The 27,859-nt window shown below is 48.7% G+C and overlaps 1 protein-coding gene across 1 annotated transcript in view; it reads right to left on the bottom strand.

The window, feature by feature from the left end:
- Positions 1–27,859, bottom strand: part of ralgapa2 (Ral GTPase activating protein catalytic subunit alpha 2) — a 58,019-nt gene that overhangs the window by 9,543 nt on the left and 20,617 nt on the right. The window contains exons 2-25 of the mRNA XM_034297607.1: positions 26,639–26,749; positions 24,594–24,643; positions 17,234–17,291; positions 15,925–15,968; positions 15,620–15,800; positions 15,244–15,359; positions 14,987–15,125; positions 13,313–13,518; positions 12,936–13,181; positions 12,351–12,530; positions 12,061–12,195; positions 11,594–11,742; positions 11,289–11,400; positions 10,872–11,109; positions 10,599–10,772; positions 7,866–8,015; positions 7,350–7,472; positions 7,114–7,199; positions 6,734–6,824; positions 6,470–6,640; positions 4,838–5,008; positions 4,339–4,532; positions 3,659–3,757; positions 3,341–3,496 (exon numbers count right to left, since the gene is read on the bottom strand). Of these exons, the coding sequence (XP_034153498.1) occupies positions 3,341–3,496; positions 3,659–3,757; positions 4,339–4,532; positions 4,838–5,008; positions 6,470–6,640; positions 6,734–6,824; positions 7,114–7,199; positions 7,350–7,472; positions 7,866–8,015; positions 10,599–10,772; positions 10,872–11,109; positions 11,289–11,400; positions 11,594–11,742; positions 12,061–12,195; positions 12,351–12,530; positions 12,936–13,181; positions 13,313–13,518; positions 14,987–15,125; positions 15,244–15,359; positions 15,620–15,800; positions 15,925–15,968; positions 17,234–17,291; positions 24,594–24,643; positions 26,639–26,749 (3,380 nt within the window). The remainder of the gene's footprint in view (positions 1–3,340; positions 3,497–3,658; positions 3,758–4,338; positions 4,533–4,837; positions 5,009–6,469; positions 6,641–6,733; positions 6,825–7,113; positions 7,200–7,349; positions 7,473–7,865; positions 8,016–10,598; positions 10,773–10,871; positions 11,110–11,288; positions 11,401–11,593; positions 11,743–12,060; positions 12,196–12,350; positions 12,531–12,935; positions 13,182–13,312; positions 13,519–14,986; positions 15,126–15,243; positions 15,360–15,619; positions 15,801–15,924; positions 15,969–17,233; positions 17,292–24,593; positions 24,644–26,638; positions 26,750–27,859) is intronic.

Here is a 27,859-nt window from a genome sequence, read left to right as displayed (position 1 = left end):
AAGGCGCTTTGGGAGGGTGATGAACCACAGGTCAGCTCAACTGTATGCCTGTGTCAAGGCGCTTTGGGAGGGTGATGAACCACAGGTCAGCTCAAGTGTATGCCTGTGTCAAGGCGCCTTGGGAGGGTGATGAACCACAGGTCAACTCAACTGTATGCCTGTGTCAAGGCGCCTTGGGAGGGTGATGAACCACAGCCCCGACACGGGCCGCCCACAGCCCCGACACGGGCCGCCCACAGCCCCGACACGGGCCGCCCACAGCCCCGACACGGGCCGCCCACAGCCCCGACACGGGCCGCCCACAGCCCCGACACGGGCCGCCCACAGCCCCGACACGGGCCGCCCACAGCCTTAGATGTCCTGTTCAGCAGGCTGATGTTGCCTCTCACAGCGCTCCCATTAGATAGATTACTGCCAGAGTCCCTAGGCCAAGGCTCTGGCTGTTGTTTGGTGGCTCAGTGAATTGAGACAGAGAGAGAGAGCCTGGACAATACCGATGACCTTGACAGCCAAAGCATGTACGCTCCTTTACAGACCCTCAGTTTCAGTAAAAAACTAACAAAAAAACTGCCATGCTATATTCAGGCAATAAGGCACAAGTGTGCATGGTCAATATACCAAAGCTAAACACCAGTTAGCATATACAGGTCACACACACCTCAAACTGCTGAGGTACCATACTGCTATTATAAACACATCGCCAAGGCAATTAGAACAGGAAGAATAACTCTGTCCCAGCTGTAGCACGGGGTCTCATACTCCACAGATACCACCAAAACACCTTTCAGCGTTCCTACCTCCCGGTTCATAACTGCAAACATGTAGCATTGAAATATTATATGACCCGAGTAAAAAAAAAATAATACTGACAATGTCAACACCAGGCAGCCTATTAACAAAGAGACGAGGAGAATTTGAGTGGGACAGAAAAGACTGAATAAAGCCTGGGAGGGATTCAGCAGGGAGGGGACAGGGGAGGGATTCAGCAGGGAGGGGACAGGGGAGGGATTCAGCAGGGAGGGGACAGGGGGAGGGATTCAGCAGGGAGGAGACAGGGGAGGGATTCAGCAGGGAGGGGACAGGGGGAGGGATTCAGCAGGGAGGGGACAGGGGGAGGGATTCAGCAGGGAGGAGACAGGGGAGGGATTCAGCAGGGAGGGGACAGGGGGAGGGATTCAGCAGGGAGGGGACAGGGGAGGGATTCAGCAGGGAGGGGACAGGGGAGGGATTCAGCAGGGAGGGGACAGGGGAGGGATTCAGCAGGGAGGGGACAGGGGGAGGGATTCAGCAGGGAGGGGACAGGGGGAGGGATTCAGCAGGGAGGGGACAGGGGGAGGGATTCAGCAGGGAGGGGACAGGGGGAGGGATTCAGCAGGGAGGGGACAGGGGGAGGGATTCAGCAGGGAGGGGACAGGGGGAGTGATTCAGCAGGGAGGGGACAGGGGGAGGGATTCAGCAGGGAGGAGACAGGGGGAGGGATTTACCAGGGAGGAGACAGGGGGAGGGATTCACCAGGGAGGAGACAGGGGGAGGGATTCACCAGGGAGGGGACAGGGGAGGGATTCAGCAGGGAGGGGACAGGGGGAGGGATTCAGCAGGGAGGGGACAGGGGGAGGGATTCAGCAGGGAGGGGACAGGGGGAGGGATTCAGCAGGGAGGGGACAGGGGGAGGGATTCAGCAGGGAGGGGACAGGGGGAGGGATTCAGCAGGGAGGGGACAGGGGAGGGATTCAGCAGGGAGGGGACAGGGGAGGGATTCAGCAGGGAGGGGACAGGGGAGGGATTCAGCAGGGAGGAGACAGGGGAGGGATTCAGCAGAGAGGAGACAGGGTAGGGATTCACTAGGGAGGAGACAGGGGAGGGATTCAGCAGGGAGGGGACAGGGGAGGGATTCAGCAGGGAGGGGACAGGGGAGGGATTCAGCAGGGAGGAGACAGGGGGAGGGATTCAGCAGGGAGGAGACAGGGGGAGGGATTCAGCAGGGAGGGGACAGGGGGAGGGATTCAGCAGGGAGGGGACAGGGGTGGGATTCAGCAGGGAGGGGACAGGGGGAGGGATTCAGCAGGGAAGGGACAGGGGGAGGGATTCAGCAGGGAGGAGACAGGGGAGGGATAGGGGAGGAGGGGACGGGGATAGAAGAGGGAAGGGATAGGATGGGGAGGGAAGGGACAGTGGATGGGGGGGTGGGAACAGGGGGAGGGAAAGGATGGGGGGGGGGGGGGGGGTTTGAGGCACTTTCTGATGTAAAGCAGGCGTGCTGATGGGCTGTCCCTCCATTGTGTGGCATGGAAACCATTTTACCGGCCAATATGCTCCTGTGCCCGGATCAGCGCCACGGTACCATATTATTCTCAGGCACAACCGAGAAGCTAGAGAAAGGCACACTGTCCCAGGGCTGGCCCCCTCATTTCTCCACAGGCCGCAGGACCCCTTATTCCCCCCCGGGACCCCCTTACTCCCCGCTCCGGCTACAGCCAACGTGTCACTCTGACAGAGCAGGACAGACGAAAAGCCTTAATTAATCACATATACACGGCAGGAGCTCAAACATTATTTAACAACATGGAAAACATTCTAATAAGCTTGTCGCCCTGCCAAGGCGCAATATAAACCCGTGGGCAGAAAACACACACACACACAAAGGAAAATAATCACGGCTTTCCCATAATTTCCCCCATCAGTCTCTTTCTCTCTCAGGCTCTCCAATGTTTTTCAGGGGGCTCATGTTTTATCCCCACTCAGCAGGCTGGATCACAGCCAAATGTGAAGGGTATCCTGATAGCCAGGAAGGGTGTGGCAAGCTGGAAGACAACGACACAAGATGTGGGAGCGAAGAGACTACATCCCAAAACAGTGTGCTGCCGCCACCACCAAAACCATCCCCGCCGCCACCACCACCATGTCCGCCATCCAGAAGAAGTCAGAGAGTTAAAGATAATGTACTAGCAGGGTGTCATCACCAGGACATACCATGCGCTAGCACATGACAAAACATAAGCATGTGCTATTTACAGGCCATCACATAATACTACTCCCATCTTAAGAGAACAAAGCAACAAAGCTTAGCGGACTTGTATTTTAGGCCCATCTAGTGGTCATGAGTGGACGTGCAGCAGGGAGCTGCGGTTTACAGCTGCCCCATTATCTTGTGTTTGACAGTGGCTCCATCTTCTGGCCATGGATAAGGGAATCGGAATACGGAGAAAAGCACATGGACACGGGAACGACTGCACAGTTTAGGTTCTCTTATATGTTCTTGTCTCAACCAAGGCGGATCATTGACAGGCTTCCTCTCTTGGCCTCAACCGTCCCACACGGACCACTCATAAAACAACGTTACCTGGTCATCGCTGGTGAAGCCCTTGTGCATGACGTGGTACAGGTGGACCAGGAAGTCACGGTTGGGCAGCACATCCTGGTTCTTGGTCATCATCTCACAGATCAGTTTAAAAGCCTGCAGTTTCCCGGCCTTAAACTCAGCTGGCAGCATAGTGGCCTGGGGGGGGGGGAGAAACCGCGAGAAGAGAGACCATGAAATAGAAAGATGGAGGTAAGGACAGACATAGAGGGAGTGAAGGAGAGAGTCACACGGTCAAAATCACTGACGTGGCTTTGACAGACGATAGCTAAGCAGTGAGAATCCTTGAGGCCGTCTCACCTTGAAGAGCCAGGAGGCCAGCATCCTAAGAGGAGGGATGAAGACGGGCCGGGGGGGAGAGGACTGGTTATCCACACTGATGCCCAAGTTGTCCCGGATCTGCAACCACACGCAACCATCGGAGGTGACACTGTTACAGAAAAATCTACACCATTCCATGTCATTCCAGTGAGTGCATATTTTGGCTCCTGAGCGGCTCCATTCAACCTGCTTGGAAATCCAACTGGGACTCCTGGGTGGCGCTGTGGTGCAAGTCCATGAGACTAAGCTGACCACCACAATCTAGATTCGAGCCATCAAATGAGGAGTGGCTGGAAAGCCCCACTGATTCATCCCGCTCCAGCGACTTTCTTAAAACCACCATGTAATAAGCCGACGGTTAGCTGAATTACCATTGTGTTATCAGGTGCTACATAAGTTATGCAACCAGGAGGGCACATGGTTTTCAACAGTTATGAATTCTATAGCAACAAGTAACTTGATCAATTAGCTTCATCTCAATGTCTGGAACAAGATAATCGCAACTAGTTAACTGTATTGAAAAACCAAACCCAACCTATTTCCAAATGCCCTATTATGTGGAATACAGGGTATGAAGCCCAAGCCTAGCTGTACTACAATAACAAGAAAAAAAAACCTTGTCAAAGGGATTGAGTGACGGAGTGTCTGGCATTGCTTACCTTAGCCAGTTTGTGCCACAGCTCGTAGAGATAACTGAACACTTTGGCGTGGATCCTGGGGCAGTGAATGTTGTTGACATCCCCCAGGATACCCAAAATCCTCCTCCAAAGCACAAAGGCAGAGTCTGCATGCCAACCTGTCAGGCTCCCCCCTGCGATGATGCTGACATCATCAGCCAGACACTCACTACTGTCTGCAAGGTCAGACAGAAACAGAAAGAAGTCAAGGAAGAACAGAAGCGACAGAAGGCCAGAGACAACATGTTATTCATCGCTGTATAAACTCCAATGCAGAACAGAACACAGGAACGTTAGGCCTGACCACAGGGAGGTGATTCAACACCCTTAGCTTGACACAGCCAGGTCACACACAGCTGAATACAGACAATGGGGGGTGGTGGTGGTGGGTGTACAGGATAAAGAGGGCAGAACAGGTGGAGGAGAGGGCATGGTGGAAGGGGGTGTGTAGGGCAGAGAGTAGGGACAGTAGCAGCAGTACCCGGGTCTTCAGGCATGCGCAACACGGACTGACGCAGTGTGTCCTCCAGGAGTGGGGGGCAGTCCGGGCATTCAGGGGGCACTAGCAAAGCCGGCGAGGCTGGGGGGTTCTGGGGGCGGCGCTGGTGGTGGGACAGGGGTGCAGAGTGGGGAGGGAGGGCACACTCAGGACCTGAAACAAGACAATGGGAAAAGACAGTGGAGCTTGAGGGAAGATGTGAGGACAGAAAACAGACCGACGGAGAGGGATCCACCATGAATCAACAGGTGAATACAGACAGCACAGACAGCGTGGTCAGTGGGGGTGACGTAGTGGGGTCGGGGTTACAGCAGGGGTCAGGGGTGGGGATGTAATGGGGTCAGGGTTACAGCAGGGGTCAGGGGTGGGGATGTAATGGGGTCGGGGTTAAAGCAGGGGTCAGGGGTGGGGATGTAATGGGGTCAGGGTTACAGCAGGGGTCAGGGGTGGGGATGTAATGGGGTCAGGGTTACAGCATGGTCAGTGGGGGTGACGTAGTGGGGTCGGGGTTACAGCAGGGGTCAGGGGTGGGGATGTAATGGGGTCAGGGTTACAGCAGGGGTCAGGGGTGGGGATGTAATGGGGTCGGGGTTACAGCAGGGGTCAGGGGTGGGGATGTAATGGGGTCGGGGTTACAGCAGGGGTCAGGGGTGGGGATGTAATGGGGTCAGGGTTACAGCAGGGGTCAGGGGTGTGCTATGGGTAGGGCCTACAAATAAGGTATTCTTACATTCATTTGAGAAATCATCGACAGACCTAAGCTGCGTTCTCCAAATATCAAACTACACTACAGGGATGCCTGGGTGTGTTGACACTCAATAACCTCAGAACATACTTACCGAAGACTCACCTAACATTAGTTAATAGCAAAATGTTAATAGCAATTAACCTACCACAAAACACCTAAATGAACCTAATACAAAACACCTAAATAACCAAAACCAAAAAACACCTAAATTAACCAAAATCAAAAACCACCTAAATTAACCAAAACCAAAAACCCCCTAAATTAACCAAAACCAACTAAATTAACCAAACCAAAAAACACCAAAATTTATCAAAAACCCAAACCATCTAAATTAACCAAAAACCCAAACCAGCTAAATTAACCAAAAACAAAACACGTAAATTAATCAAAAACAAAACACCTACATTTACCTAAGACAAAACACCTAAATTAACAAGAAAAACCTAAATAAACCTAACACAAAACACTTAAATTAACCTAATACAAAACACTAAATGAACAAAGGGTCCAGCTGCCGGGTGAATAAAGACCCATGAGCAGGTGGTACATCCATGTCTAGATAAGAGTTGGAGACGGGGCATTCTCTTTCTCTGAGGTGGTGCAGAGCTTCACAGGCCAGGGGAAGGAGATACTGTAGAGCAGATCACTTTCCCCAGACAGAGGCTAGGTACTAAGGCTATGCTAATCCTCTGAAAGGTCAGGCTGCTCTGAGATAATCCAATCCCCACACCAACACTCTTTCTCCGGGTGAACCTGACGAACTCCTGCAACCCCTCAGAAGGTTTCACAAGGGCCAAAGGCGATTTATTCCAGGCGCAACAAAACCCCCCCACACCCCACCCCACCCATTCAGTCCAGTCCAGTACCTGCCAGGGCCTCATTCTGACTGAGCAGCAGGTTTCTCTGGCTCTCAGCGTCCGCCATGATGTCTATCTGGGTGGACTGGATGTCAGCCTCCTCAAAGGCCTGCCAGGACAGCAGGCTGATGTCAGCGTCGTTCAGGTAGCCGTTGGACGTCTCGCTGCACACGCTCTCACCTGACGACAGAGAGGTAAAACGGTCACTGCTACATACTCCACCTTGAGACATCTATATTCCCGGGAGAGCCAGGTCAGAGGGACAGTTCTCACTCTTCTCCCAGAGCTTGGGCCTGGTGTAGGGGGTTGGTCCATCTACAGGGTAGTCCAGCTCAGCTGGACTGCTGCTCCGCCGGACCAGAATCTAGGAGCAAAAGAGGAACCTGTTATCAGTGGGGGTTTCAGAGGTGGCCGGGGGTTTCAGAGGTGGCCGGGGGTTTCAGAGGAGGCCGGGGGTTTCAGAGGAGGCCGGGGGTTTCAGAGGAGGCCGGGGGTTTCAGAGGAGGCCGGGGGTTTCAGAGGAGGCCGGGGGTTTCAGAGGTGGCCGGGGGTTTCAGAGGAGGCCGGGGGTTTCAGAGGGAAACAGGCGGCCTACTGAAGCACCCATCCACACTGACAGGTCGGTAAATTTAGCCATCAGCTATGTGACTCACCATTGGCGGATCGCCCTCTCTTTTCCCTTCTGACGTCCTGCCGTCAGAGCCACAGGAGTTGTTGGGGGAAGACTCTCGCTTCTGCCCTGGAAGACACAGAGTGGCTGTTATTCACAGCGGACACTGCGTGACAAACAAAGGATACGGTGCCCCGGCTAAAGCGTACCAGAGAAGCCCTGCGGTAGAACAGGCCCGCCCTACATCCGCCGTTTCCGCGCCCATTAGGGTCTTCCTACCTGGGAAGGCGTCGGCCAGTTGGTGTGTGATGTCAGAGGTGCTGCTGCTGCGTGGTAGAGGGCTGTCACCCGCCTCCAGCTCTCCATCGGCCCCACACTCTGACAGCTGACCCTCCTCCACGTCTGGCCGCCACCACCACGAGAGGACACAGTGTTAGAGCAAGGTACCAACCAGGGGGCATCTCTTTCACACCACAGCCATCTGGCCACGCACCACCACACTGCAGTCAACCATCGTCAAACCAGAAAACGGTCACTCGTTTGGACACGTTAAGATGGGTCGGAAAACAAACAGTAATAAGCATTACAACACATAACAGACTAGCGTGCCATTTTTTTAACTTTATAATAGGCTTCAAATCAAACAGTATTTTGCTGAGGGACAGAATAAGGTTTCTCACTCCACAGACCGTTAACACAAAAGGGAAGGACTGACAGAATTAGACAGGACAAAGTAGTGTTGTGACTGACAGACAGACAGAAGGTGGGAGGAACCACACTCTCAGAAGTCTTTACCTGAAAGCCTGTGAGAGCAAGAATTACCAGAAGAGGAGGAGATACCAGGCAAGAAAGAGCTCACAGTATGAAGCAGCATAGGAACGCTTTTAGTAGCGGGCAAAGCCTCGTAAAGATGGACACAGTTGCTGATGGACTGGCTTCGCTTAGCTTCCATCACAGAGAAAGAGAAAAGGAGAAAGGACAAGAGGGATAAGAAAAGGACAAGAGAAAAGGCAAGAGGGACAGGGAGAGGACAAGAGAAAAGGAGAGAAGTCAGTCAAAAAGAGTGAAACAACCGGGATGGTAAAGTTACTGAGACACGAAATTACAAAACCAACAACCAAGACTTGAGTGTAAAAATAATATAAACAGAACAGTTAGCAGTTAGAGGCTGGATCTCATGGTCATTTGACACGTGAGGGCTCTTCATCTAAACAAAGAAAGACTGCTTCATCAGATTATGCCAATCTAAAACAAACCAAAAAACTAATTAGAAATTATATTTAAAACAAAACAATCAAAATGCACTCTTGTTTGTAGACACGGTCAATAAGAGGTGAAAGTAACAAATTACACACACATCGGTTACTGTAACTGAGTACCTTGTCTAAATATCCTACTTGCAAGTGCACATGGAGCATGGAATAATAGTGACTGTATATTACTACCATTTAAACATTACATTACACATCCAGCCCAAAATGAGGTCTAAAAATGTCTGTTATTAAGTCACAGATACACCATTTAAACATTACCTTACACATCCAGCCCAAAATGAGGTCTAAAAATGTCTGTTATTAAGTCACAGATACACCATTTATACATTACATTACACATCCAGCCCAAAATGAGGTCTAAAAATGTGTGTAATTAAGTCACAGATACACCATTTATACATAACATTACACATCCAGCCCAAAATGAGGTCTAAAAATGTGTGTAATTAAGTCACAGATACACCATTATCTGTGACTTAATTACACATTATAAAAAAAAGATGTTGTGCCTATACCTTCACAGTTATGTTGCAAGACAGGTTTTGACCGTTATTAAGACCATAAATATACTGTATGCTTTACATGGAGAGAAATGAGCTAACGATCAAGAGCAGAGGGGTCAAACCGGCTCCATTGAGGGCCGAGTATCTGCAGACTTTCGCTCTCACCTTGTACTTGATTGATTAATAAGGTCACCGATTGGTTAGTTTCTACCCCCCCTGGTTGTTTACATCGGAACTGGGAACCAATTTAAAGGAAAAACCAAACCCTGCAGATACTCGTCCGTCCGTGGAACCAGCTTGACCCCCCTGTTTTAGAGTATTTCAGCACCTTTGACACGCAAAGCTCTAGACAGAAAACAATAACAACTGCCTCTCAGTGCAAGAGAGTCCATTTTAGAAACCACAATACAAAAGAAAATTAAAGACTTGAACAGAACTGAGCCAGAAGAGCATTTGAAGTAAATGTAGATAGTTGTACAACGCATGAGTAATTTATTAAAATGTATTATTACTTCTCTAATGAGAACATGTTAACTTGTTAGTTGACAGTATTGAAAGTTTCTGCGCCCTGTTGCTGGAAATGTTCCCCCGAAATGAAAAACCAGTATACATAAACATGTTTTCGAAGATATTTGTATATATTTTTATGGTCGTCATTGAAAATAAGAATTTACTCTTCACTGACCCGCCCGGGCAAAATGAATGTAAAATATAAAATCATATTAAAAGATAAGGCGTTGGAGTATTGTGTGAGGACAGCACTTCAGACCTAATCTAAACGAGAGATGAACATTGCAAGAGAAGGATGATTCCATTCTCTGTCTACGCCAGACTTTAATTACTCCCTTTCATTAGGAGATAGCATCGTCTTCCCTAAAGTAACCACTTTATGCATATTAATGAGCATTAATTACACTCTTAATGAAACTATCAAAAACAGCCACAGGATTGATGTGTGGGCTCACTCAAGGGGGGGGGGGGGTGGTGTATCGGTACTTTTGAAGATCAATGTGGGAGAAAACCAATTAGGAGACAGAAAAGGAAGATTCTGAGGCAATGGCTTTTCATGTCAGTTTGTATTTGCGCGCGCACGCGCACACGCGCGCACACACACCTCTTTCAGGCTGAACTGCATCTGCTACAGGCTGATCAAGCTTTTCACCTAGCAGAGATGCTATCAGGAGAGAGAGAGAGGGTAAGAGAGGAAAAAAAGGAAGAGATAGAGGAGGAGAGAAAGAAAGGAGAGCGCGAGGAAACAAGCCAGGGACCTCCCTCTTTTATTCTCCTCTGTCAGGGCCTGGATAGTTTTGAGAAGCTCAACACATTTCCATTCTAATTTGGATAGTCTGAAAGCTAAACCGATAATTAGACGGAGATACCACATTAGATAAGTGGATCGGGACAATGGAGAAACAACATCAGTCTTCAACATGTCACCAGGGTGTGTGTGTGTGTGTGTGTGTGTGTGTATGCGTGTGCGTGACACGGAGCTGACACAGAAACATGTTGACATTGGCCAATGACATCTGACAGGATCAGTGGAGACCATCTGCTGTGTCTTTATGCTTAGTGTTGATGCTTTCGGCAACACCTGGACTAGCGTACGCACGTTGTGTCCTCTCCACCACGGAGGCCGTGGCCAGGCTGGTCTACATTTAACGGACAGTTAGGGTGGAGCCATGAAGGGACTCGGCTACGGACGGGTGGAGATTTTGGACAACATTTGGCACGGTGTGTTTGCGCGGGTTCACCTGTGGCTTTCTGCCGGACGTTGTTGCGGGCCTTCTCCACGCCGGGGGCGCCGGAGGTCGTGGCGCTGCGGAACCTCATCGGCTCCTGAACACCCTGCTGGTCACCTTGGTTTCTCCAGCTCAGGGAGAAGGACCGGGCCACCGCCGTGGCCTTCTGGGAGTCCTGGGTCACCCCTGGGAGACACTTATTATTAGTAAGAAAACCAAAACAACAAGATCTTCAGTTCTACCATTGACGCCACCCAATTCAAGATACCACCACCCCCCCATTACCACGGCCCCTCTGCTTCTTCTCCTTCTGTTCACTGAGTTTGTCCAGAGGCAGGTTGCTCATGTCCAGGCCGTAGACAGAGCGGGCCAGGACGGCGGTCAGAGAGTCCATGATGCTGGCCCACTCGGTCACCAGCTCCTCCCAGCCAGTCAGAGACGACAGAACGGACAGCAGTTCGTCCCAGAGCTCCCGGGAGATGAGGACACACAGGTTGGCCCTGACCCATGCCACGATGATCGTCTGAGGGAGGTTACAGATACTGTTACGGCCATAACCATCACTGTAACGCTGCAGTTAAGCAATAAGGAAAGCAGTTGCAGGGACAATGGCAATACACCCCCCCCTAAGGGCTGTTCTTAGGCACGACACAAAACAGAATTACAGCAGACAAAGAAACACAGAAAGAGCATCGCACCGACCCTGAAGAGGAGGGCAGCCAAACTCTCAGCAAAGGTGTCTTTCCTTTGGTTCTCCTGAGGCCTCTTCATCACTGCCTCAGTAATCCTCAAAAGAACCTGCAGCATCTGCTCCCTAAACACACACACAGACACACACACACAGACACAAAAAGACACACGGCATTAATCCATCATCATCATCCATCATCACACGTCAATGTGTAGCAGACAATAGATAAGAACACAACAGACAGATAAAAAGTCCTTCACGTGAATGCGTGCACTGAACTAGCGTTGGAGTTGGAGGTGCTGACTGACGTAGCTACCATGTCTGTGTGTTCATGGCGTGCTCCATGATCATGTGGCGGTAGATGCTCAGCACCCCCTTGCACACCTCCACCTGGTTATCCAACAGCTTGGGCACGTCCTGGCATGGCTCCAGAAGAAAGACGTTGGCCGAGTTGGTCAAGAACACCTGAGATGGAGACAGGAACGCTGGTCAGGGGATCGATCGACGCAACGCATCTCACTACATTCAGAAGACCCAACAAAGAAAATGAAACAGATGAGATGCACTTCATCAGCCCATACAAGATGAAAGTGTGCTCTGCCCTACCCCAACCCCTCTGATAGACAGACACACATGACATAGGAGAGGCTGAACAAGGGGCAGCTGTCGAAGAGGTCAGGTTCCCCGCTCAAGACGACGGCGGTAGGTATCACCTGGGATACAGACGCCAGCAGCTCTTCGGTCTCCAGCTCGGTCCATTCCCTGGCTGTCGGCCCGTCTTACCTGCAGGGTGGGCTGGATGCCAGCCTTAATGTCTCGGTTCTGCTCCTCCATGAGACAGCCCCGACTGATGGCACTGCTGAACGAGTAGGTTCTGCCCCAACTGGACGAGCGCTTGTGACCGTGACTCTCCAACACCTGCAGGAGGACCAAGCAGTCAGTAGATGACCAGGAAAGGTTGTCATTGTCAGTTGCAGGGTTCATATTAGACCATTGATGGTAGATGGTTGTGTTTGTGTTTATTTACCCGTGTATGTGTTTATTTACCCGTGTGTGCATGTGTGTTTAAATACCTGTGGGTGTGTGCTGTCAGCCTCAGTGACGAACAGCTGTTCCGGGTTCTCCTCTACATCGGCATGTCTGTTCTTCTCCGGCTCCGCCATGAAGCCTGGCTTCTCCTGCAGAATCCACTTCCTATACACCTTGATCACCTTCCGGGTTGCTGACGCCTCACAAGAGGGCAACAGGAAGGCCTGGATCAAGATGATACAGTCAGATATAACAGAAGGGCATCAGGAAGGCCTGGATCAAGATGATACAGTCAGATATAACAGAAAGGCAACAGGAAGGCGTTGAACAAGATGATACAGTTAGATATAACATAACCGTGTTATGAAAGAGGTACAAAACAGGAAAAGGGATCATGAATAAATTATTTTAACCTATTTGCACAAGATGATGTGAGTTGCTGAATACATTTAACTTAATTGCTACAGGTGTTTATGACTGAATGATGGCACTGATCCAGTGATAGCATCTCTCCACAAGAGGGCAGCACAATACAAGAAACCACATCAGACATTGTCTCCATTCCGTTCAAAAGCCAGTTGAGTACAAGGGTAAACCTGTAGTAGAAAAGCGCCACCTGCAGGCCGTACCTGGTGGAAGACCTCATTTACAAAGTTGATGTTGTCCCGTGTGGAGAGCAGGATGGTGTGGACCATGTCGTAGACGCCGCGGTGGTCCTCGTCGATGCTGCAGAGGCTGGAATCACTGGGGCGCCGGTCAGACAACGTGCTGCTGTTAGAGTGGCTCTTCTCTGGCTCTATGGGGCCGTTGGGCTCCCCCTCACCACCACCGCCTCCACGGTCCTTCTCCTGACTGCTACTGCCTGCAGTGACCGTCTGAAAACACAGCACAGTCAGGGGTCAGACGGGACCGGGCAGATGGGGTTTAGGCCTGGGGCCACCCCCCCAAAAAAAAAAAACAGTAAACAGAGCCCGGATGAGTGCGCCCTGCGTGACACTGGGCATACCTGGATGAGTTTGGGGAGGACCTCGTTGGTGCCGTTCTTGGTGCTGGGGGTGGCGGTGCTGACATACTTCTTCTCCAGGAAGAAGGAGACCAGCCAGGTGATGAAGGCCACACGGGGAGCCAGGTACTGGTCCCTCGTACAGAAGGTGCTCTCGTTGTTGCGTGTAACGGGGACATACAGAGGCTTTGGTCGGTGGTGGGGGAGGTCTGAGGAAGGCCGCAGGGGAGAACAGGACAGGGAGGAAAAGGAAAACAAAAAGGGGGGGGGGGGGTGATTTAAAGGAATTGCTATCAAGTGGTCATCTCATGAAAATATTTCATTCAGTCCAACCCTGAACTATAATTTGAACCACAGGCTCATGGACCAGGTTAGTGTTTTAAAAATGCACATTTATAACAAATTCAAGAAATCCTTTTCTAGTACTGTTGATCTGAATGGTAATTAGCTAAACATTCACCCTAACATTCACCCTAACATTCACCCTAACAGAAGTCTCATTCAGAGCACACCACTACATAACGGAGAAACGCTTGAGGTTCATGACAAGGCACAAAAGGCCTAAATCATTGGCACCCTTGAGCTTTCTTCAAATAACTGACAATGTCTCCAAAATAAAAAAAAATCCTGGTTAATATTACAGAACCAAACATATCCTTTTAAATCAGAAAAAACTGCATTTAAGCATTTTATATAGTTGTGGATGAGTTTCTATCAAGTTTCAATCAGGTTTTCCATCCAGGGAGGTTGGCTAAAGTTGTGTGGTTTTTAAACATGTTGATAACATTATTAAAGGTTAAAACAGGAACACACACGTCTCTGGAATTGGATTTGTAGTCTTGAGATTGTCCATTATTGGCTAATATTTGGCACCTGACCACCTCAAACAGTTCTCTGGTTTTCTTTCTTTTCTCTATGCTCATTGCAGTACAGTGACGCAAAACAGGAGAATGAGTCTCTAGCTTAAATGAGTGATTCTAATATTGCAGGCACCTGAAACCCACCACAGAGAGCTAAATTCCAAATCCAAGGAAAATCACATGCATGAAATCAAATTATTTATAACAACTTAATAATACTGTCTAGGTCATTTTCTAATTACTTTGGGGAGTACATTTTGGAAATTATTCAAATTTCTGGGTGTTATGTTCAAATGCAAACCCAAGAAACACCAACAGATTTGTGAATTTCAACAGTATTCTAGACTAAACGGTAATATTTAATCAATAAACAGCCTGGCCTCAGAAATGTGGGAGTATTTACTTTAGGTTTTAGAAAGAGTTGCAGCAATTACACAACAGAACTTGCGACATGTCTGGTTCCATTACACCTAACGAACAAATGTTGCATATTTCCAAAGTGGCTTCTAAGGAGTGTAACTAATACACAATTTGCAAGCTATATAAAAAACATGACGCCAGCGGTATGAAATAGAAAAGCTGCACTCAGTATGTCAACAGGAGTAAGCTCTTGAGTTTTTAACAAATGGACCTTTGGTGAATGTTTAAAGACTAGTCATAGCAAAAAGAATAGGCCCACACAAATACACACACCTACCTAAAAGAGAACACACACACCTACCTAAAAGAGAACACACACACCTACCTAAAAGAGAACACACACACCTACCTAAAAGAGAACACACACACCTACCTAAAAGAGAACACATACACCTACCTAAAAGAGGCTTGTAGAGGTTTGTTAGCTTGGTGAAGGTGGGGAACAGGTGTGGAAGGTAGTACTTCTTAAACAGACTGAAGAGAAACCTGAATCCTGAGTCCTGGTTGTCTTTGTTCTTCCACTCTAAACTGGACGCCTTTCAGACACACAAAGACACATTTCCTCACCAATCAGACCAACAGCCGTAACACCAGCTTCATTCTGGATTAACATTGATCCAGTGTTGTCCAGATGGGGTCGGCCTGCAGCCTCACCTGGACAACCATGAACTTCAGCATGGTTTGGAGGATGTAGCAGGTCTGGTCGTCAGCCACCTTCTCCCCTTGGACCGCTGGGACCAGCGGGGTGATCTCTTCAGGCACCACCTTGGCTGTTGAGGGAAAAACATCTTACAAAAACCTAATCTCACCACAGCATGCTGACATGAGATAACACATTTCCCAGAACCCATACAACTACGATCAACTGCTCGGGAACAACGGACTTGGGAAGCTGAAGCATGTCTCCCCAATTAGCCGGTTGGGGGGTGGGGGGGGCAGAAGTAAGGGGAGGCCGGTGAGGACAGCGAGGCCGGTAAACAAGACGGATCGTTTGAGAGAGGGAGGTCGGGGCTGGGGGGAGGGCACGCACCATCGGGTGGGTTGGAGTAGGGGTTGTAGATGATGTTGTCCAGGGTGCAGGGTCCTCTGGTCGAGGGCACGACGGGGAAGCCCGGCACCAGGCAGGCAAAGATAAGGAGCTGCTCTTCGGCACAGTTACTCTGCAGGGCCTGCAGCCACAGCAGGAACAGGCGGATGCCCTCACATCTGATCTGCAGGCAGGAGGGCAGGGACCAGGTTACCACACACTCAACAGATCTGACCACCTCAACCCTTTGGCTGTCATTTGGGAAACAGAAATACTGGTTTGTGTTACCCAAACAAAAACACATTTACCTTGAATGAGTTTCCAGTGTGCAAAAGTTTTTTCAGAATAGAACCTGAAAATCAAAAGCGAGAGCATGAAGACAGACCAATCCTTAGAACAACCAAACAGATATAGGAGCTGCATAGAAATAGGTATGCCTAACACTCTGAGAAAGGCATGTCAGTACGTTCCATCAATACGTATTGACCTTGATGATAAACCAGCCAGTTAGGGCAGGCTGCTCATTCTCCTGATGAAAATGAACATCAGTCGCTTGGTGTGCATTTATGAAGCCAATCAGGTCTGCAGTAATCAAATGAGACATGTCTCTGATTGCTAAATGCCTGGTTCTCTGCTCATCACCTTAAACCAATCACGTTCCCCCTTGTTGCTAAACGAACGAAGAACAAATTGCTTTCCAATTCCTAGGCTCCAAGAGATTGGAAACAAGGAGCGTCTGAGTGAGATCAAGATCCAAACAGGTAACGATCTGTCTGAACGGCTGTTTCACTAGTGGAAGGATCATTATATGACACACGGTAGCATTACATGGTGGGGACGGGGGCCGGTGGAACAGCAGACATTTAACCATTTCAATGCTGCCCTGAACTAGTGCACGTGTGAACAAAGCCAACAGCGTTTTAATAAATGAACAGAGCAGCCGGGGGTCCCTGGGGAGAAAACCAAAGTCCCGGGGTTCCCTGGGGAGAAAACCAAAGTTCCGGCGGATACGATTCAGCTGAAAGACCCCGCAGTGCCGTTCTACTGACGCGCCCACACAACCCGGCAGACCCCCCCCCCACCCAACAGCGCCGGACACATTACGGTGCGGACCAGAGCAGCCGGGGATCGTCCTTAATGGATGAGGCCAGGGGAGGAGAAGCAGGTTTCCACTGGTGAAGAACGACGCGCGTTCGGGGGGGGCTGCCGAGGGGAAACGATCGGACATATTTGGAGCAATGCGCCCCAGGGGCGATCGGCGGAAGTGATCTCTGCACCGCAGCTTTAGCTGAGAAATGGCTGACAAACAGAAGATTATGATTGAGGTTATCGCTGTTCGTGAGGGTCCTCCTTGCTCGCGAGGCTGAAACCAAGGCATGCATAATTCAATTACCAATTAGCATTCCAAATTAGATTCTCATTAGCATCTTTCATTTACCTCCCCATTCCGCGAATAATTATTTTCTTCTTACACCGACCGTTTAAGCATTGCTGGTAATGTGTGCCGCCGTGGTTTATTTTGGTACCGGAGGCAGCAGCGGAGGGAAGAGGCCCCTGAATACCGTAAGGCTCTGCCTATTCATGGTAGGTATTACACCCTGGAGTACTGGGACATACCTATACTGTGGAACTGCCATCGACCGTAGATTTTCTCTGGTAGAAGCTGCAGGATTTTCTGGAGAAGACGGGAAAGAATGTGTTAAACATTTCCGGAAAACACATCATGCCGTGAAGTGACATCCTCCCGACTTCAACCCTCAGTAACACTGGCAAGAAAATCAGTTTGAAATGGAGGAAAGAAAACTAAGACGGACTGGCTGTAAAACACATCCATCCATAGAGCATGGACACTCATTTATAATATAACATAAAAATGATATAAAGGCAGCATTCAAATCAGTTTTAAAGGATGGGAGATGTTTTTATGAACAAAGCAGATTCTATTTTAAAGCGATGGATTCTGTGTATCACTGTGCTCTTTGCTTCGTCTCTGGTGAACATTTTCGGAAACATGTGAATAGGCATGATGGGCTTCTTAGAGAATAACTTTTCTGCTTGTCTTACAGAAACAACCAGCGCCTGACATCTCTCATTATGGTTAAATAACTAAAAATTACAGTACGAAAACAAGTGGCCAATACTGGTTATTATACTCTACTAACGGGGAACGTGCTTTAAGTAAATTTCAAAAACTATTTGTCATTTACAGAGTTTAGAATACTGCTGACTGTTTCTGGTGCTGATTTGATCTTTTGCCCAAATTCGATGTTCTATTTTAACCGCCTTGATTTGGTTTATGTTCCTTCCCTTTTTTTGGGGTTGAATTCTCTCTCCCTTTTAAATTGTATTCCCAAGGTCCACTCGTAAATGTAAACCTGTTCTCAATGGGGTTCCTCTGAATAAATGAATAATGAAAGGATTACACTTTCCTAACAACAATTGTAATTTTGCGGCCCAGTCAAACACCGTAACAGAGCCTGGTCAGTCAGTCTGTCGGCCTCTTCTAACTATTGCATGTCACACACAGATGTTTGCTTCTGCTGCAGAACAGCACAAAAGAATACCAAAAGAAGACCCTCTTGCCTGGCAGCTAACAGATATGGCGACTAACACACCTATTGGATATAGAATAACAAATGCACATCATCTCTGGGTGGAACGTAACGAGGCGGGATCCGCTGTCTCAGAAACCCGAACCCGCCTCCAGCCCGCCATAGCTACGTCACGTGTGTCCATCTACGTTGTGAGCTGGCAACACTGGAAACGTCAACCTCTCCAACCACGGATATACAACTCAATTAGAGCACCCTGACCTTTCATCAGGCTATTATTATCCCTCTACTGGTGGGGCGGGTCAACTGGGTTAACCAGGGGGATGAAAGAGAGACCAGGGGACGGAGGAATGAGAGGGCAACACTATGGAGTGAGCAGTATGTGGGCAGCCACTCCATAACAGGCAGTGCATTGTGGGTAATTGATGACAACTTGGTTCACCACTCATTGACCCTCATTGTAGACCCAATAAAACCAATATCATTTGCAGTTTAGAGGTGAGGCCTGGTGCTCCGTTGCTTAACGCGCAGTCTTAACCCCTCCAACCAAGCAGACACGTTAAAGAGCTCGGCTCTCAGAGAGATATCTCAGCGAGCTGAATTTGAGACACAGTGATAGAATTGAACGGCCCACACAGTGCCCACCAGCAGACGTGGAGGACAGTGGAAGAACTGAATCAGTGACTGAGAGGAGAGCAGCCACACTGTAATTATGCTGTAACCGAGCGCCTGGCAAAAACATCTCGTATTTGCAGTAGCTCCCCTCTCTCTTCCTTCTACCTCTCTCTGTGTATCACCTACTCATCCTCATTCTGCCCCCCCCGCCCGCCCGCCCCCCCCACACTCCTCTTTCTAAATCCCCTCTGTGACAGAATCAGAAATCTGACAGCCGTCACTCCTGGTGCCGGCCCGGCAGTCCTGGTCGACTCTTCTGATCCAGAGCGTGATGATACATGTGTCCCTCCCCATTGATCCCGGCTGGGATGACACATTCCAAGCGCTCCCTCCCCCCAACCCCCCCACCCACCCCCCCAGCGCCGACGCTCTCCGTGGAGCACGAGACACATTATCCTATGTGGGAACACGGCAGGGGGGCAAGCCTAAGGACGACGACAGAGACAGACGCTGAGCGACATTAGAGGGTTTGCGTGCGTGCGTGCGTGCCTGTGTGTGTAATACCCGGCCGTCTTCCGGGGAAACGGGACAGTGGAGCAGAAGCCGTCGGACTCCCTGCCGCGGCGGGAACGGCAACTACAACAATGGGACTTTAGCGGCGGATATGAAGCACCGTGAGCCTGACAGAGGGGCGGAGCGCAGCGGGCCCCGGATGGAGTCCCTCTAATCTACAGCCGCACTCCAGGCATAAAGATGGGGGCATTACCCAGGGACGCCTTCGACTACAACCACATTTACATGATCCACACTTAGGTTTCCATCCACCGGGCGGACATGACTCAGAATACACTTCCACTGGAGGTGGCCCGCGTGGGCTGTCAAAGGGCTCCCAGACACCCTCAGGGAGAACCTCGCGACACTTTGGTTCTGTGGGTACTTCGGCCGATTTAAGCTTCACTTTAAAAAACGGAGCGGAACACTCCACCCTGGGTGTCCTGTTCGGGCGCAACAGCGTGAACACTCGCGAATAACGCGGCCCGGGCGTATGAGGTCCGACTGGCGCTCCCAAGAACCCCTCGGTGAGACACGGACCACTCCTCAAAAGACAAGAGTAGCGATGACGCAGGCTGTCCAATCCTCTGAGGGTGGAGGGAAGTTAACATCGCGGGAGGCCGGGTAAACATGTAACACGCTGAATAAATGAATAAGCAACACTAGATGTGGGCTAAATGGAAACAATGACCAGCGACACAGAGGCAGACAGAGAGGACGTCTCCGGGTTAACCCCGGCAGTGAAAACAATACTATGCTGCTCATTTACATGGAAAACAAATCAGCAGACCTGTTGAGAAAACCAAGTAGAGCTCACGTGATGAAAAAGCTCAGTCTTTGGCCCACGCAATAGGAGTTGTGTTAAATAGTTCATCAAAGCAAGTTATTTTGACGCTAATTTCTCTCCATCTGTTACTGTGTCTTGTTGATATCTACCACAAAGATTTTCCAGAAACATGTACATTATACTCTCTAACCAGTAGGTGGCAACAACACAACACACTGCAGATCTTCCTCAAGCTAATGATTACACATTTTTTCAGACTTGATATTGCCATGAACAGAACCACAGTGAAGCCACTAAGACACACTGGGGAAAACAAGACTTGTCTTCTGTAAAAAAAAAAATATATATATATATATATATAATATAATATAATAGCAATATATAACACATCAATAAAAGAAACAAAGCATTGACCCAGAGAAAGACAGAATCCAAAGTACTGATGGGGGGCCATGACAGGTTGAAAGAACTTATTTTATTCATGACCTACACAGACCATTTACATACCCAGCCCATTAGTGGTCTGGCTCTGCACTGAACGCTTTAACAGACATCAATCATTGACAATCTTCTGTCACTGTGAGCCAAGGCCAGCCTAGTAAATAATGAGACCTATGTAAGCCATGTGCTCTCTCCTCCACCGCGTCTTTCTTCCAGGACGACATTCCCCAGGTCGGCCCAGTCATTAAGGTTCTGCACACACTGTCCAGGACCAGTGTAGTTAAGGAAAAGCACAGAGTCAGTTCCCTGAAACTAATATTGAGTGGCTGGCTGATGCAGACAGAGTGATGAAAAAACACTTCATTGTAAGTTATAAAACCGCCTCCAGTGGTTTTATTCCCAAGCAGAACTGACGGACAAGCAATCTACACATATTTAGGTTATTCAGAACTGCATACAAACACAGAATGGTGATATACAGCTACGGTATGTATCCAGGATACATCACCCAGGTCGACTCCCAGTTACCCACTGGAAGACATAGCAACCAGCTGATGGTTGAGTGTGTTCTGGACAGACTGGGTCGTTCCCAGGCTGGATGTCAGAGGGGGCCTGGATGATGGATGACTGGGTTCAGAGTCCCGGTCAAGACAGAATTAGATGGTGGCAGCATTACCACGGGGCACCAACCCGTCCCACAACCTCCAGCACGGCCCAAATTCACCGCTGTTCCCCTACTGGGTTGATTTGCTGTCAACTGACCTGTCACCCCTGACCCGTCACCCCTGACCTGATGGGTGGATAATTATACCCATGAGCCACTGCATTGGGTGGTCCGGGACTGGAACATGGACATTACTGCGGGTTCCAAGTTGGCCCACTGCTTTGTTTTTGTTTAAGAGAAAAACAGCCATGGATGAGTGGGCCTGAGACTCATGTCCTGTAGCCACAGAGGCTACACCTACACACACGCTGGCATTAGCGCCGCTCCTCTACAGGGTTTCCAGTCGGTTGCTCATCTTTGCAGAAATGTGGACGGTACATTCATCTGTAATTAACGGAAACATGTAGCCTAAAGACCGCCGCTCCGTTTCGAGGGCCGATAACGCTGAAGCAACAACAGCCCAGTGATCCGGTCAAGTCCTCAAGGTCCCAGCGGTCCCATGAATAACAGCAACGACACCGACACTCGCTAATCAGCCCACCCCTGCAGACACAGGGCAGACACTGGCCAGTCAGTCCGCAGCCACTCTGAAGTCTGCGGTGTCAGCTGCAGTGGCCTGGCCACAACTAGCACCCTCTTGGCAGTGAGGACACCGTCGAGGGAGAAGAGCGTGGGCAGGCTCGGGCTGGACGGAGAAAGCAGCCATTATGCCCATCTGGGTGTGATGGCAGGCAAGTGTTTTAGGGAGGCAGCCAGGGCTGTTCAGGTTGAACAGAGGCGGCATTCACAGTGTGACTTAGCAAACACTCAGCGTTTTTGTATCGGCTCGCCGCCCTCCCCCTGCTGCTTTTCCTTTCCTTTTTTTCCCTCCCCGTTGCGGCACCTCCTCTGACCGTAACAGAGACCATCGGAGAGACAACGGGCAGAGAGTTCCACAACCGGGTTGGTAACAAGATGGAGTGGATTAGTTAAGGCACGGCACTCGTGTCTGTTGGTCATTTTCATGGCTATTGACTCGGTTGGTTATTGAACGGAACCGATTCTTGCCCCAGCGTGTGGTAAAGGGCACGTGTGAAGGCATGCCATTACATTCAGTGGTTTAGAACACAGATTCTCAGTTTGCACCGCATCATCCCATGGGCAACAACACACCACACACGCACGCACGCACGCACGCGCAGGCACATATACACAAACAGCAAGCTGTTGTGGCGGGTGTCTCTGTGGCATCAGACACAAGGGGGGGAGGGGGGGGGTAAGTTGCTGACATGGAGACTGACAGCAGGGTTGTGGAGAACAAAAGACACCCCCTCCAGCCACCCATTACGCCTCTAGCAGGCTCTGTTACACAGACCATAATCCCCCAGACACAGAATAGGGTCACAAAACGCACCACGGTAACAGTAAGGTAATCCCCATAACGCAGCCGAAACAACCACCCCCCGGAGACCACCAGGCCCCCAACACTGGGTTTCCGTCTGACGACGCCTGCAGCCGGGTTTCTCATCGTTGGTGAGTGACTCCAATGAAGTGGGACATGGAAGGCAGAGGCCTATTCCGTCTGTCGCAAAGCATTAGTGTGTCACACAGCCTGGTGGAGTCACTAATTGCTTGGTCCCTGCGGCCATCCAAACACTACCACACACACCAGACCGGCAAACAAAACCCACATCTCTTTGCCGTCTAGAAAGGCTGGCGCTGTTTTCCTGGTTGATAGACTTGCCTAACTAAAACTAATGATACAGGACTGACACTACTAAGAGGCGCAGTTCAAGGCACATTACTTGAATTTTAATACAAATGTAACTGTGTGGCGATAAGGATATAGCACAGAAGCATGTGCCCGAGAACAGGCAGATTACCCTCACGAGAACAGACAGTTAACATGAACAGCTTAAAACTGTCCACATGCTAACCCGCGTGTTTAACCCAAGAAGCATAGCTACAAGACGAAAATCGCCATGCATTTGTTTTTCAGGGCATTAAACTGTATCACACATGGTAACAAAAAGAATAAGATAATTTCTATTCATTATGAATCCTAATCTTAGTTGTCTAACTAGACATTTTTCCGGGTCAAATGTCAGTTTTGGGAGAACGACTGAGGTAGCCGTGGATGTCAAATACATGACATCCAGTATAAACAGCCATATGATCCAACATGTTTAATCTACCAGATCAGAACACAGTGTGTCGGCTGAAGATCAAAGCTGTCAGTGGGAGTCTTGTACACACCATTCAGAGGGAGCTTATCTCCTCGGCACACTGGAAAAGCACACTGCCGCGGCTGGCCGGCGCTAAAAAGGACACCCAGGGGTTAAGCTGTTTTCAATATTAGTTCCTTTTCAAAGGGTAACCTATAAATATTTAAAGGCCACGTGGAATGTGAGGAATGGTTGCACAATGTTATGATGCCATCAACAATCAAGGATGATGAACAGCCATCTTAAATCAGGATTTCTTTTGTGTCACGGTTATTGTCACTACTGCACCCCACCCCCCAGCCCCCCTTGTGGGGAAATGTAGATTGAAGAAGAGTGGAAATCATCAAAGCATGCACTCCACCAAATGTCATATAGGGCCTACTGTATTTTTTCAATCCAATGTTAGATGATCATGAATCATAAGGATAGAAAAACAAAAGTTTTGTGATCAGCACGAAAAAAAAGACGGACTGAAACCTAGCTTCATTACACATGTATGGAGAGTCAGCACCTCAGGTCAAAGCCAGGCTGGGTGTCAGCTTGATTGGGACCTAGGTTTAAATATTAACGGAGCAAGAGGTTCAGTCAGGTGAAAGTGTAGGTAAGATACCACATATAGAGTTTTAACCATGGAAATAAGAATGAATTGGTTTACCCACTTCAGGCAGTGATGGAACAATGAGGGGACCTGGGGCAAAAGACCAACTTGTAGTCCTAAAACACCGAAAATAGTATTTTCTTTGATTTGCATGGCCATGTCTACACTGCAAATGAAGGGGGAAATTAACCCCACCCCCCGAGACAACACGGCCCTCAGCTCTGCTGAAAACATGAATGCCTTATACAGCAAGGTCTCTGCCCTCTTTAAGTTCAGCCTTCAACACAGCTAGAAAAACAATCTAACAGGGGGCTATTTATTCTTTAACAACCCTACTCTCTGTTTCTATTTCAGGTCAATTCAGAAAGCAGGCAGGCAGGTAGAACCAGCACCATGGAAACGCTGCTGCCCCCCCCCCCACCCCACCCCACCCACGTTGCAGGCAGAGGTGTGTCAACAGATTCAATGTTGGAAACACAGATCTGATCGGATACTACAGTTGGAACGGTCACATCAGAGAGGAAATCATACTCGCAACAGAAAGCAACAGGAGAAGCAACTTACTTCAAAAATAAAGAGGATGGAGTCCAGCTCCTCCCTCTGAGACTTGTTCCCTGAAAGAGAAGAGACATTCAGCGACCCTCGTGAAAAGAGGAAAGACATTTCAAAATTGTCAGAAATGTCACACAAACAGTTGGTCATATTTCTCAACAGAGCCATCTGACAAGGGCAGTTTCTTTGCATCAGTGTCTCCCAAACCTATACTACAACATCTGCTGTCTATTCAAATCATGTTTCTAAGTCATAATTGATTACACCACTGGGGATAGGAGTTCTATCTAACAAAGAAAGTAAGGAGTGGATGACAACTTGGAGACCCTGCTAGAGTTGGAGAAAAAAGACCCATCAACTGTCTGGGGCCAAAGCAGTAAACCTGTGTGTGTGTGTGTGTGTAGGTGAAAGTGAGTGCTTATGGTAATGAGGTCTACATAAAAACAACTGCCAGCAGAACGAAGGTCACCTTGCCCTCCACACAGTGGAGATCACTGCCTATTCTAGCTAGGGCTCTAAACCCATGAGGAGAGTAGAAGATGAAGTCATCCCTCTCTATGATGTCGTCAGAACACTGCTTTAAAGAGGGACCAGACAAAACCAGAGAGAGTGGTTCTTTATTGAAGGGCCTAGGGTGGAGAATGCATTAGACCTGGAGGTTATCACCGAGGCCTCATGGTGAGTGCTGAAAGGGGACATGCGGACCTGAGTGTGTATTACAGACCCCATGCATTAACAAACCCAGAGACAGCAGGGGGGCACAGGCCTTGGCCACCAACAACCCCAGGTTGGGCCTCATCTTGGCTGAGCCTTTAGAAACAATATGATAGACAGGCTGTATGCATAATGGTCAGTCTTTTGTTTAGTTCTACCTTGCCTAATGATAGGTATAATAGACACATGGGCTGCACGACTAATCAAATTATAATTGAAACTGCGATACTGACATGTGCAATATCCAAATGGCCAAATTCAGCGGTTTGCGGCACCAAAAAAAAAAGCTAGTGAGTGGCACCAAGATATTGTCCAACATACACAACAGCATGGTTATTAAGCGTTGCAGTGCCTGCAAACATACTAACATGGGAATATCCCACAAGGGTTGAGAACTTTTTTGAACAACGGGCAACAGCACTGACATAGCAAACGCCATTGCATTAAATGAGTATATACTCAACTCAATGTCGATATAGGCTGCACCCCCAAATTGGCAATAAGGGTAAAATGTTTCAATAGCGGTTAACTTAAAGTGTTAGCACATTACGTAGGCTATGATTTATATGATGTCTATTTGGAAGTGAGATTATCTAAGTGTTTGAAAATCGCAAATCATTTTTGTAATTCCAATATTGCAAATTGTGATTCAATATTTGATCCGAATCGTGCAGCCCTAATATACGTATTGTTTTACAACAGATGGGGAAGACTAACGTTCTCTAAATGCGGTTACATTGAGTATGTCTGTCTCCCAGAACAATCCTGCACCACACCAAAGAGGTGTGGAGTGTCCGCGTTAAGTGAGGCTGGTGTTTCCAAGGCTGTTCTGACAAGCACTTTCTAGACTACTAATCAAAACTATTACCATGCAGCTCCGTCCCGTTCAGCACTTTCCACGGTGTAGACACAGGTGCCGTTTCACAGCAGCTACAAAAAGAAACTAACGACACCAGACCCTAAAATAAGGTTATTCACGACTGCTCCCCAATGTGGCCGGAGGCGGCGGTTCATTCAGTTGTTAATGTAATACATAAGCTCTGGGGCTTTACACACAGACTTGCTGGATCACTTATTTCCCTCTGGATGGTCCCAAATCACTTGGTTTCGAGCTGCTGCAATACAATACCAGATCTGAATGTCAATCTAATTGCTGTTGAACGGCAAAGGGAAGTTGTTGAACTGAAATTCACAACCCCTGCAGGACTGAAGTTGCCACCGGCCCAGAACGAGCTGAAAAAGCCATTACCCAGCTAATTATACGGCATACCACTGGGGCAGATACTGGGGTGGTATCCATGGGAACAGTTTAAACAGGGACACGGTCGGAAACACTTTCTTACCTTTTTGCTTTAAATTGCTTTCCAGTGTAATGAAATTTTCATAGAAGATAAAATAAATCTGAGAACAGTTGCTTTCGAAGAAGGTCTTCAATTCACTCTTCTCAATGATATCTAGAAAGGAAACAGACAAGAACACATTCAGATGCATTTTCCGACAGCCAGACAAACAAAAGGTTTTTGGCTTAGTGAAACATGCAAAAACAAATAAAGCGGTCCAAACAAGGCCAAACGTGAAACATTTGCATTCAAAATGTAATCAAATTCCACAGAGCCAATTTTCTGTGATTATCCCCCACGTCTTAATCATATGTTGTGATACATTGTCAAATAACCCATCTTAAACATCCTCAGTAAATCATTGGATGTGAACACTTAAATAACAGCACACCAAGGACTGGGGCCGTTATAATTAGCCTAACATCTCCTAAAGAAACTTGGTAAACTAGTGGATTGGGTCGATACAGGCTGTTACAACGGTGCATTAAAATACTGTGGCCCAAAGCAGATCTGAGAGGGAGGAAAGCACACGGTGTCCATGGACGAGTAGAGAAGGTTATCCCCCGGAGCATGGCTGAAGGGCAGGTAGACGCTGAGTGTCAGGGGATGGGCGGACAACTGTGACATTAAGGGGGCGAAGCTCCACAGCACATCTGTCACAGGGACAGTCCTCACGCAAGCTCTGTCCAGTTCTACCATCATATTTCAGTCCCATGTACTAATACCTGAACTTCCGTTTAAAAGACATCTTCATGTCCATTCTAAAATGAAGCGACATAAGTCAGAAGGGAGACGTTCTTATCCTGCGTTTCTGGGCCAATCTAATTAAAGCTCTGATCTGAATGAATCAGAGTAGTAAAAAAAGCCCTCATTTCAAAACATTTACCACAAGGATGTGCAACGTAACACGGAACTGCAGGACCACATGCAATGTAATATGAAATGAAAACAATTCCAACAACGACTGTGTAGGACTCAGAAGAAGCAGCAAAGCCTTTCTGTGATGCTGATCTCTGGAGCAGCCTATGAAAATGATTGTTTAATGTTGGAAGCAAGTGAAATAGAGCACTGTCCACTTAAAAGGCTATATTATGTATGGATAGGAAATTATGCAATAGGGATATGCAATAAGGAACTCAAATCAGGGAAAACATCAACAACACACCATGTGGCATAAACAACAGGTTGTGCTGGAATGGCAGATAAGACTCCTTTATAGAAAGT

This window comes from Esox lucius, chromosome 15 (assembly GCF_011004845.1).
Source record: "Esox lucius isolate fEsoLuc1 chromosome 15, fEsoLuc1.pri, whole genome shotgun sequence".
NCBI classification, from domain to species: Eukaryota; Metazoa; Chordata; class Actinopteri; order Esociformes; family Esocidae; genus Esox; species Esox lucius.
This window is presented reverse-complemented; position numbering and strand designations above follow the sequence as displayed.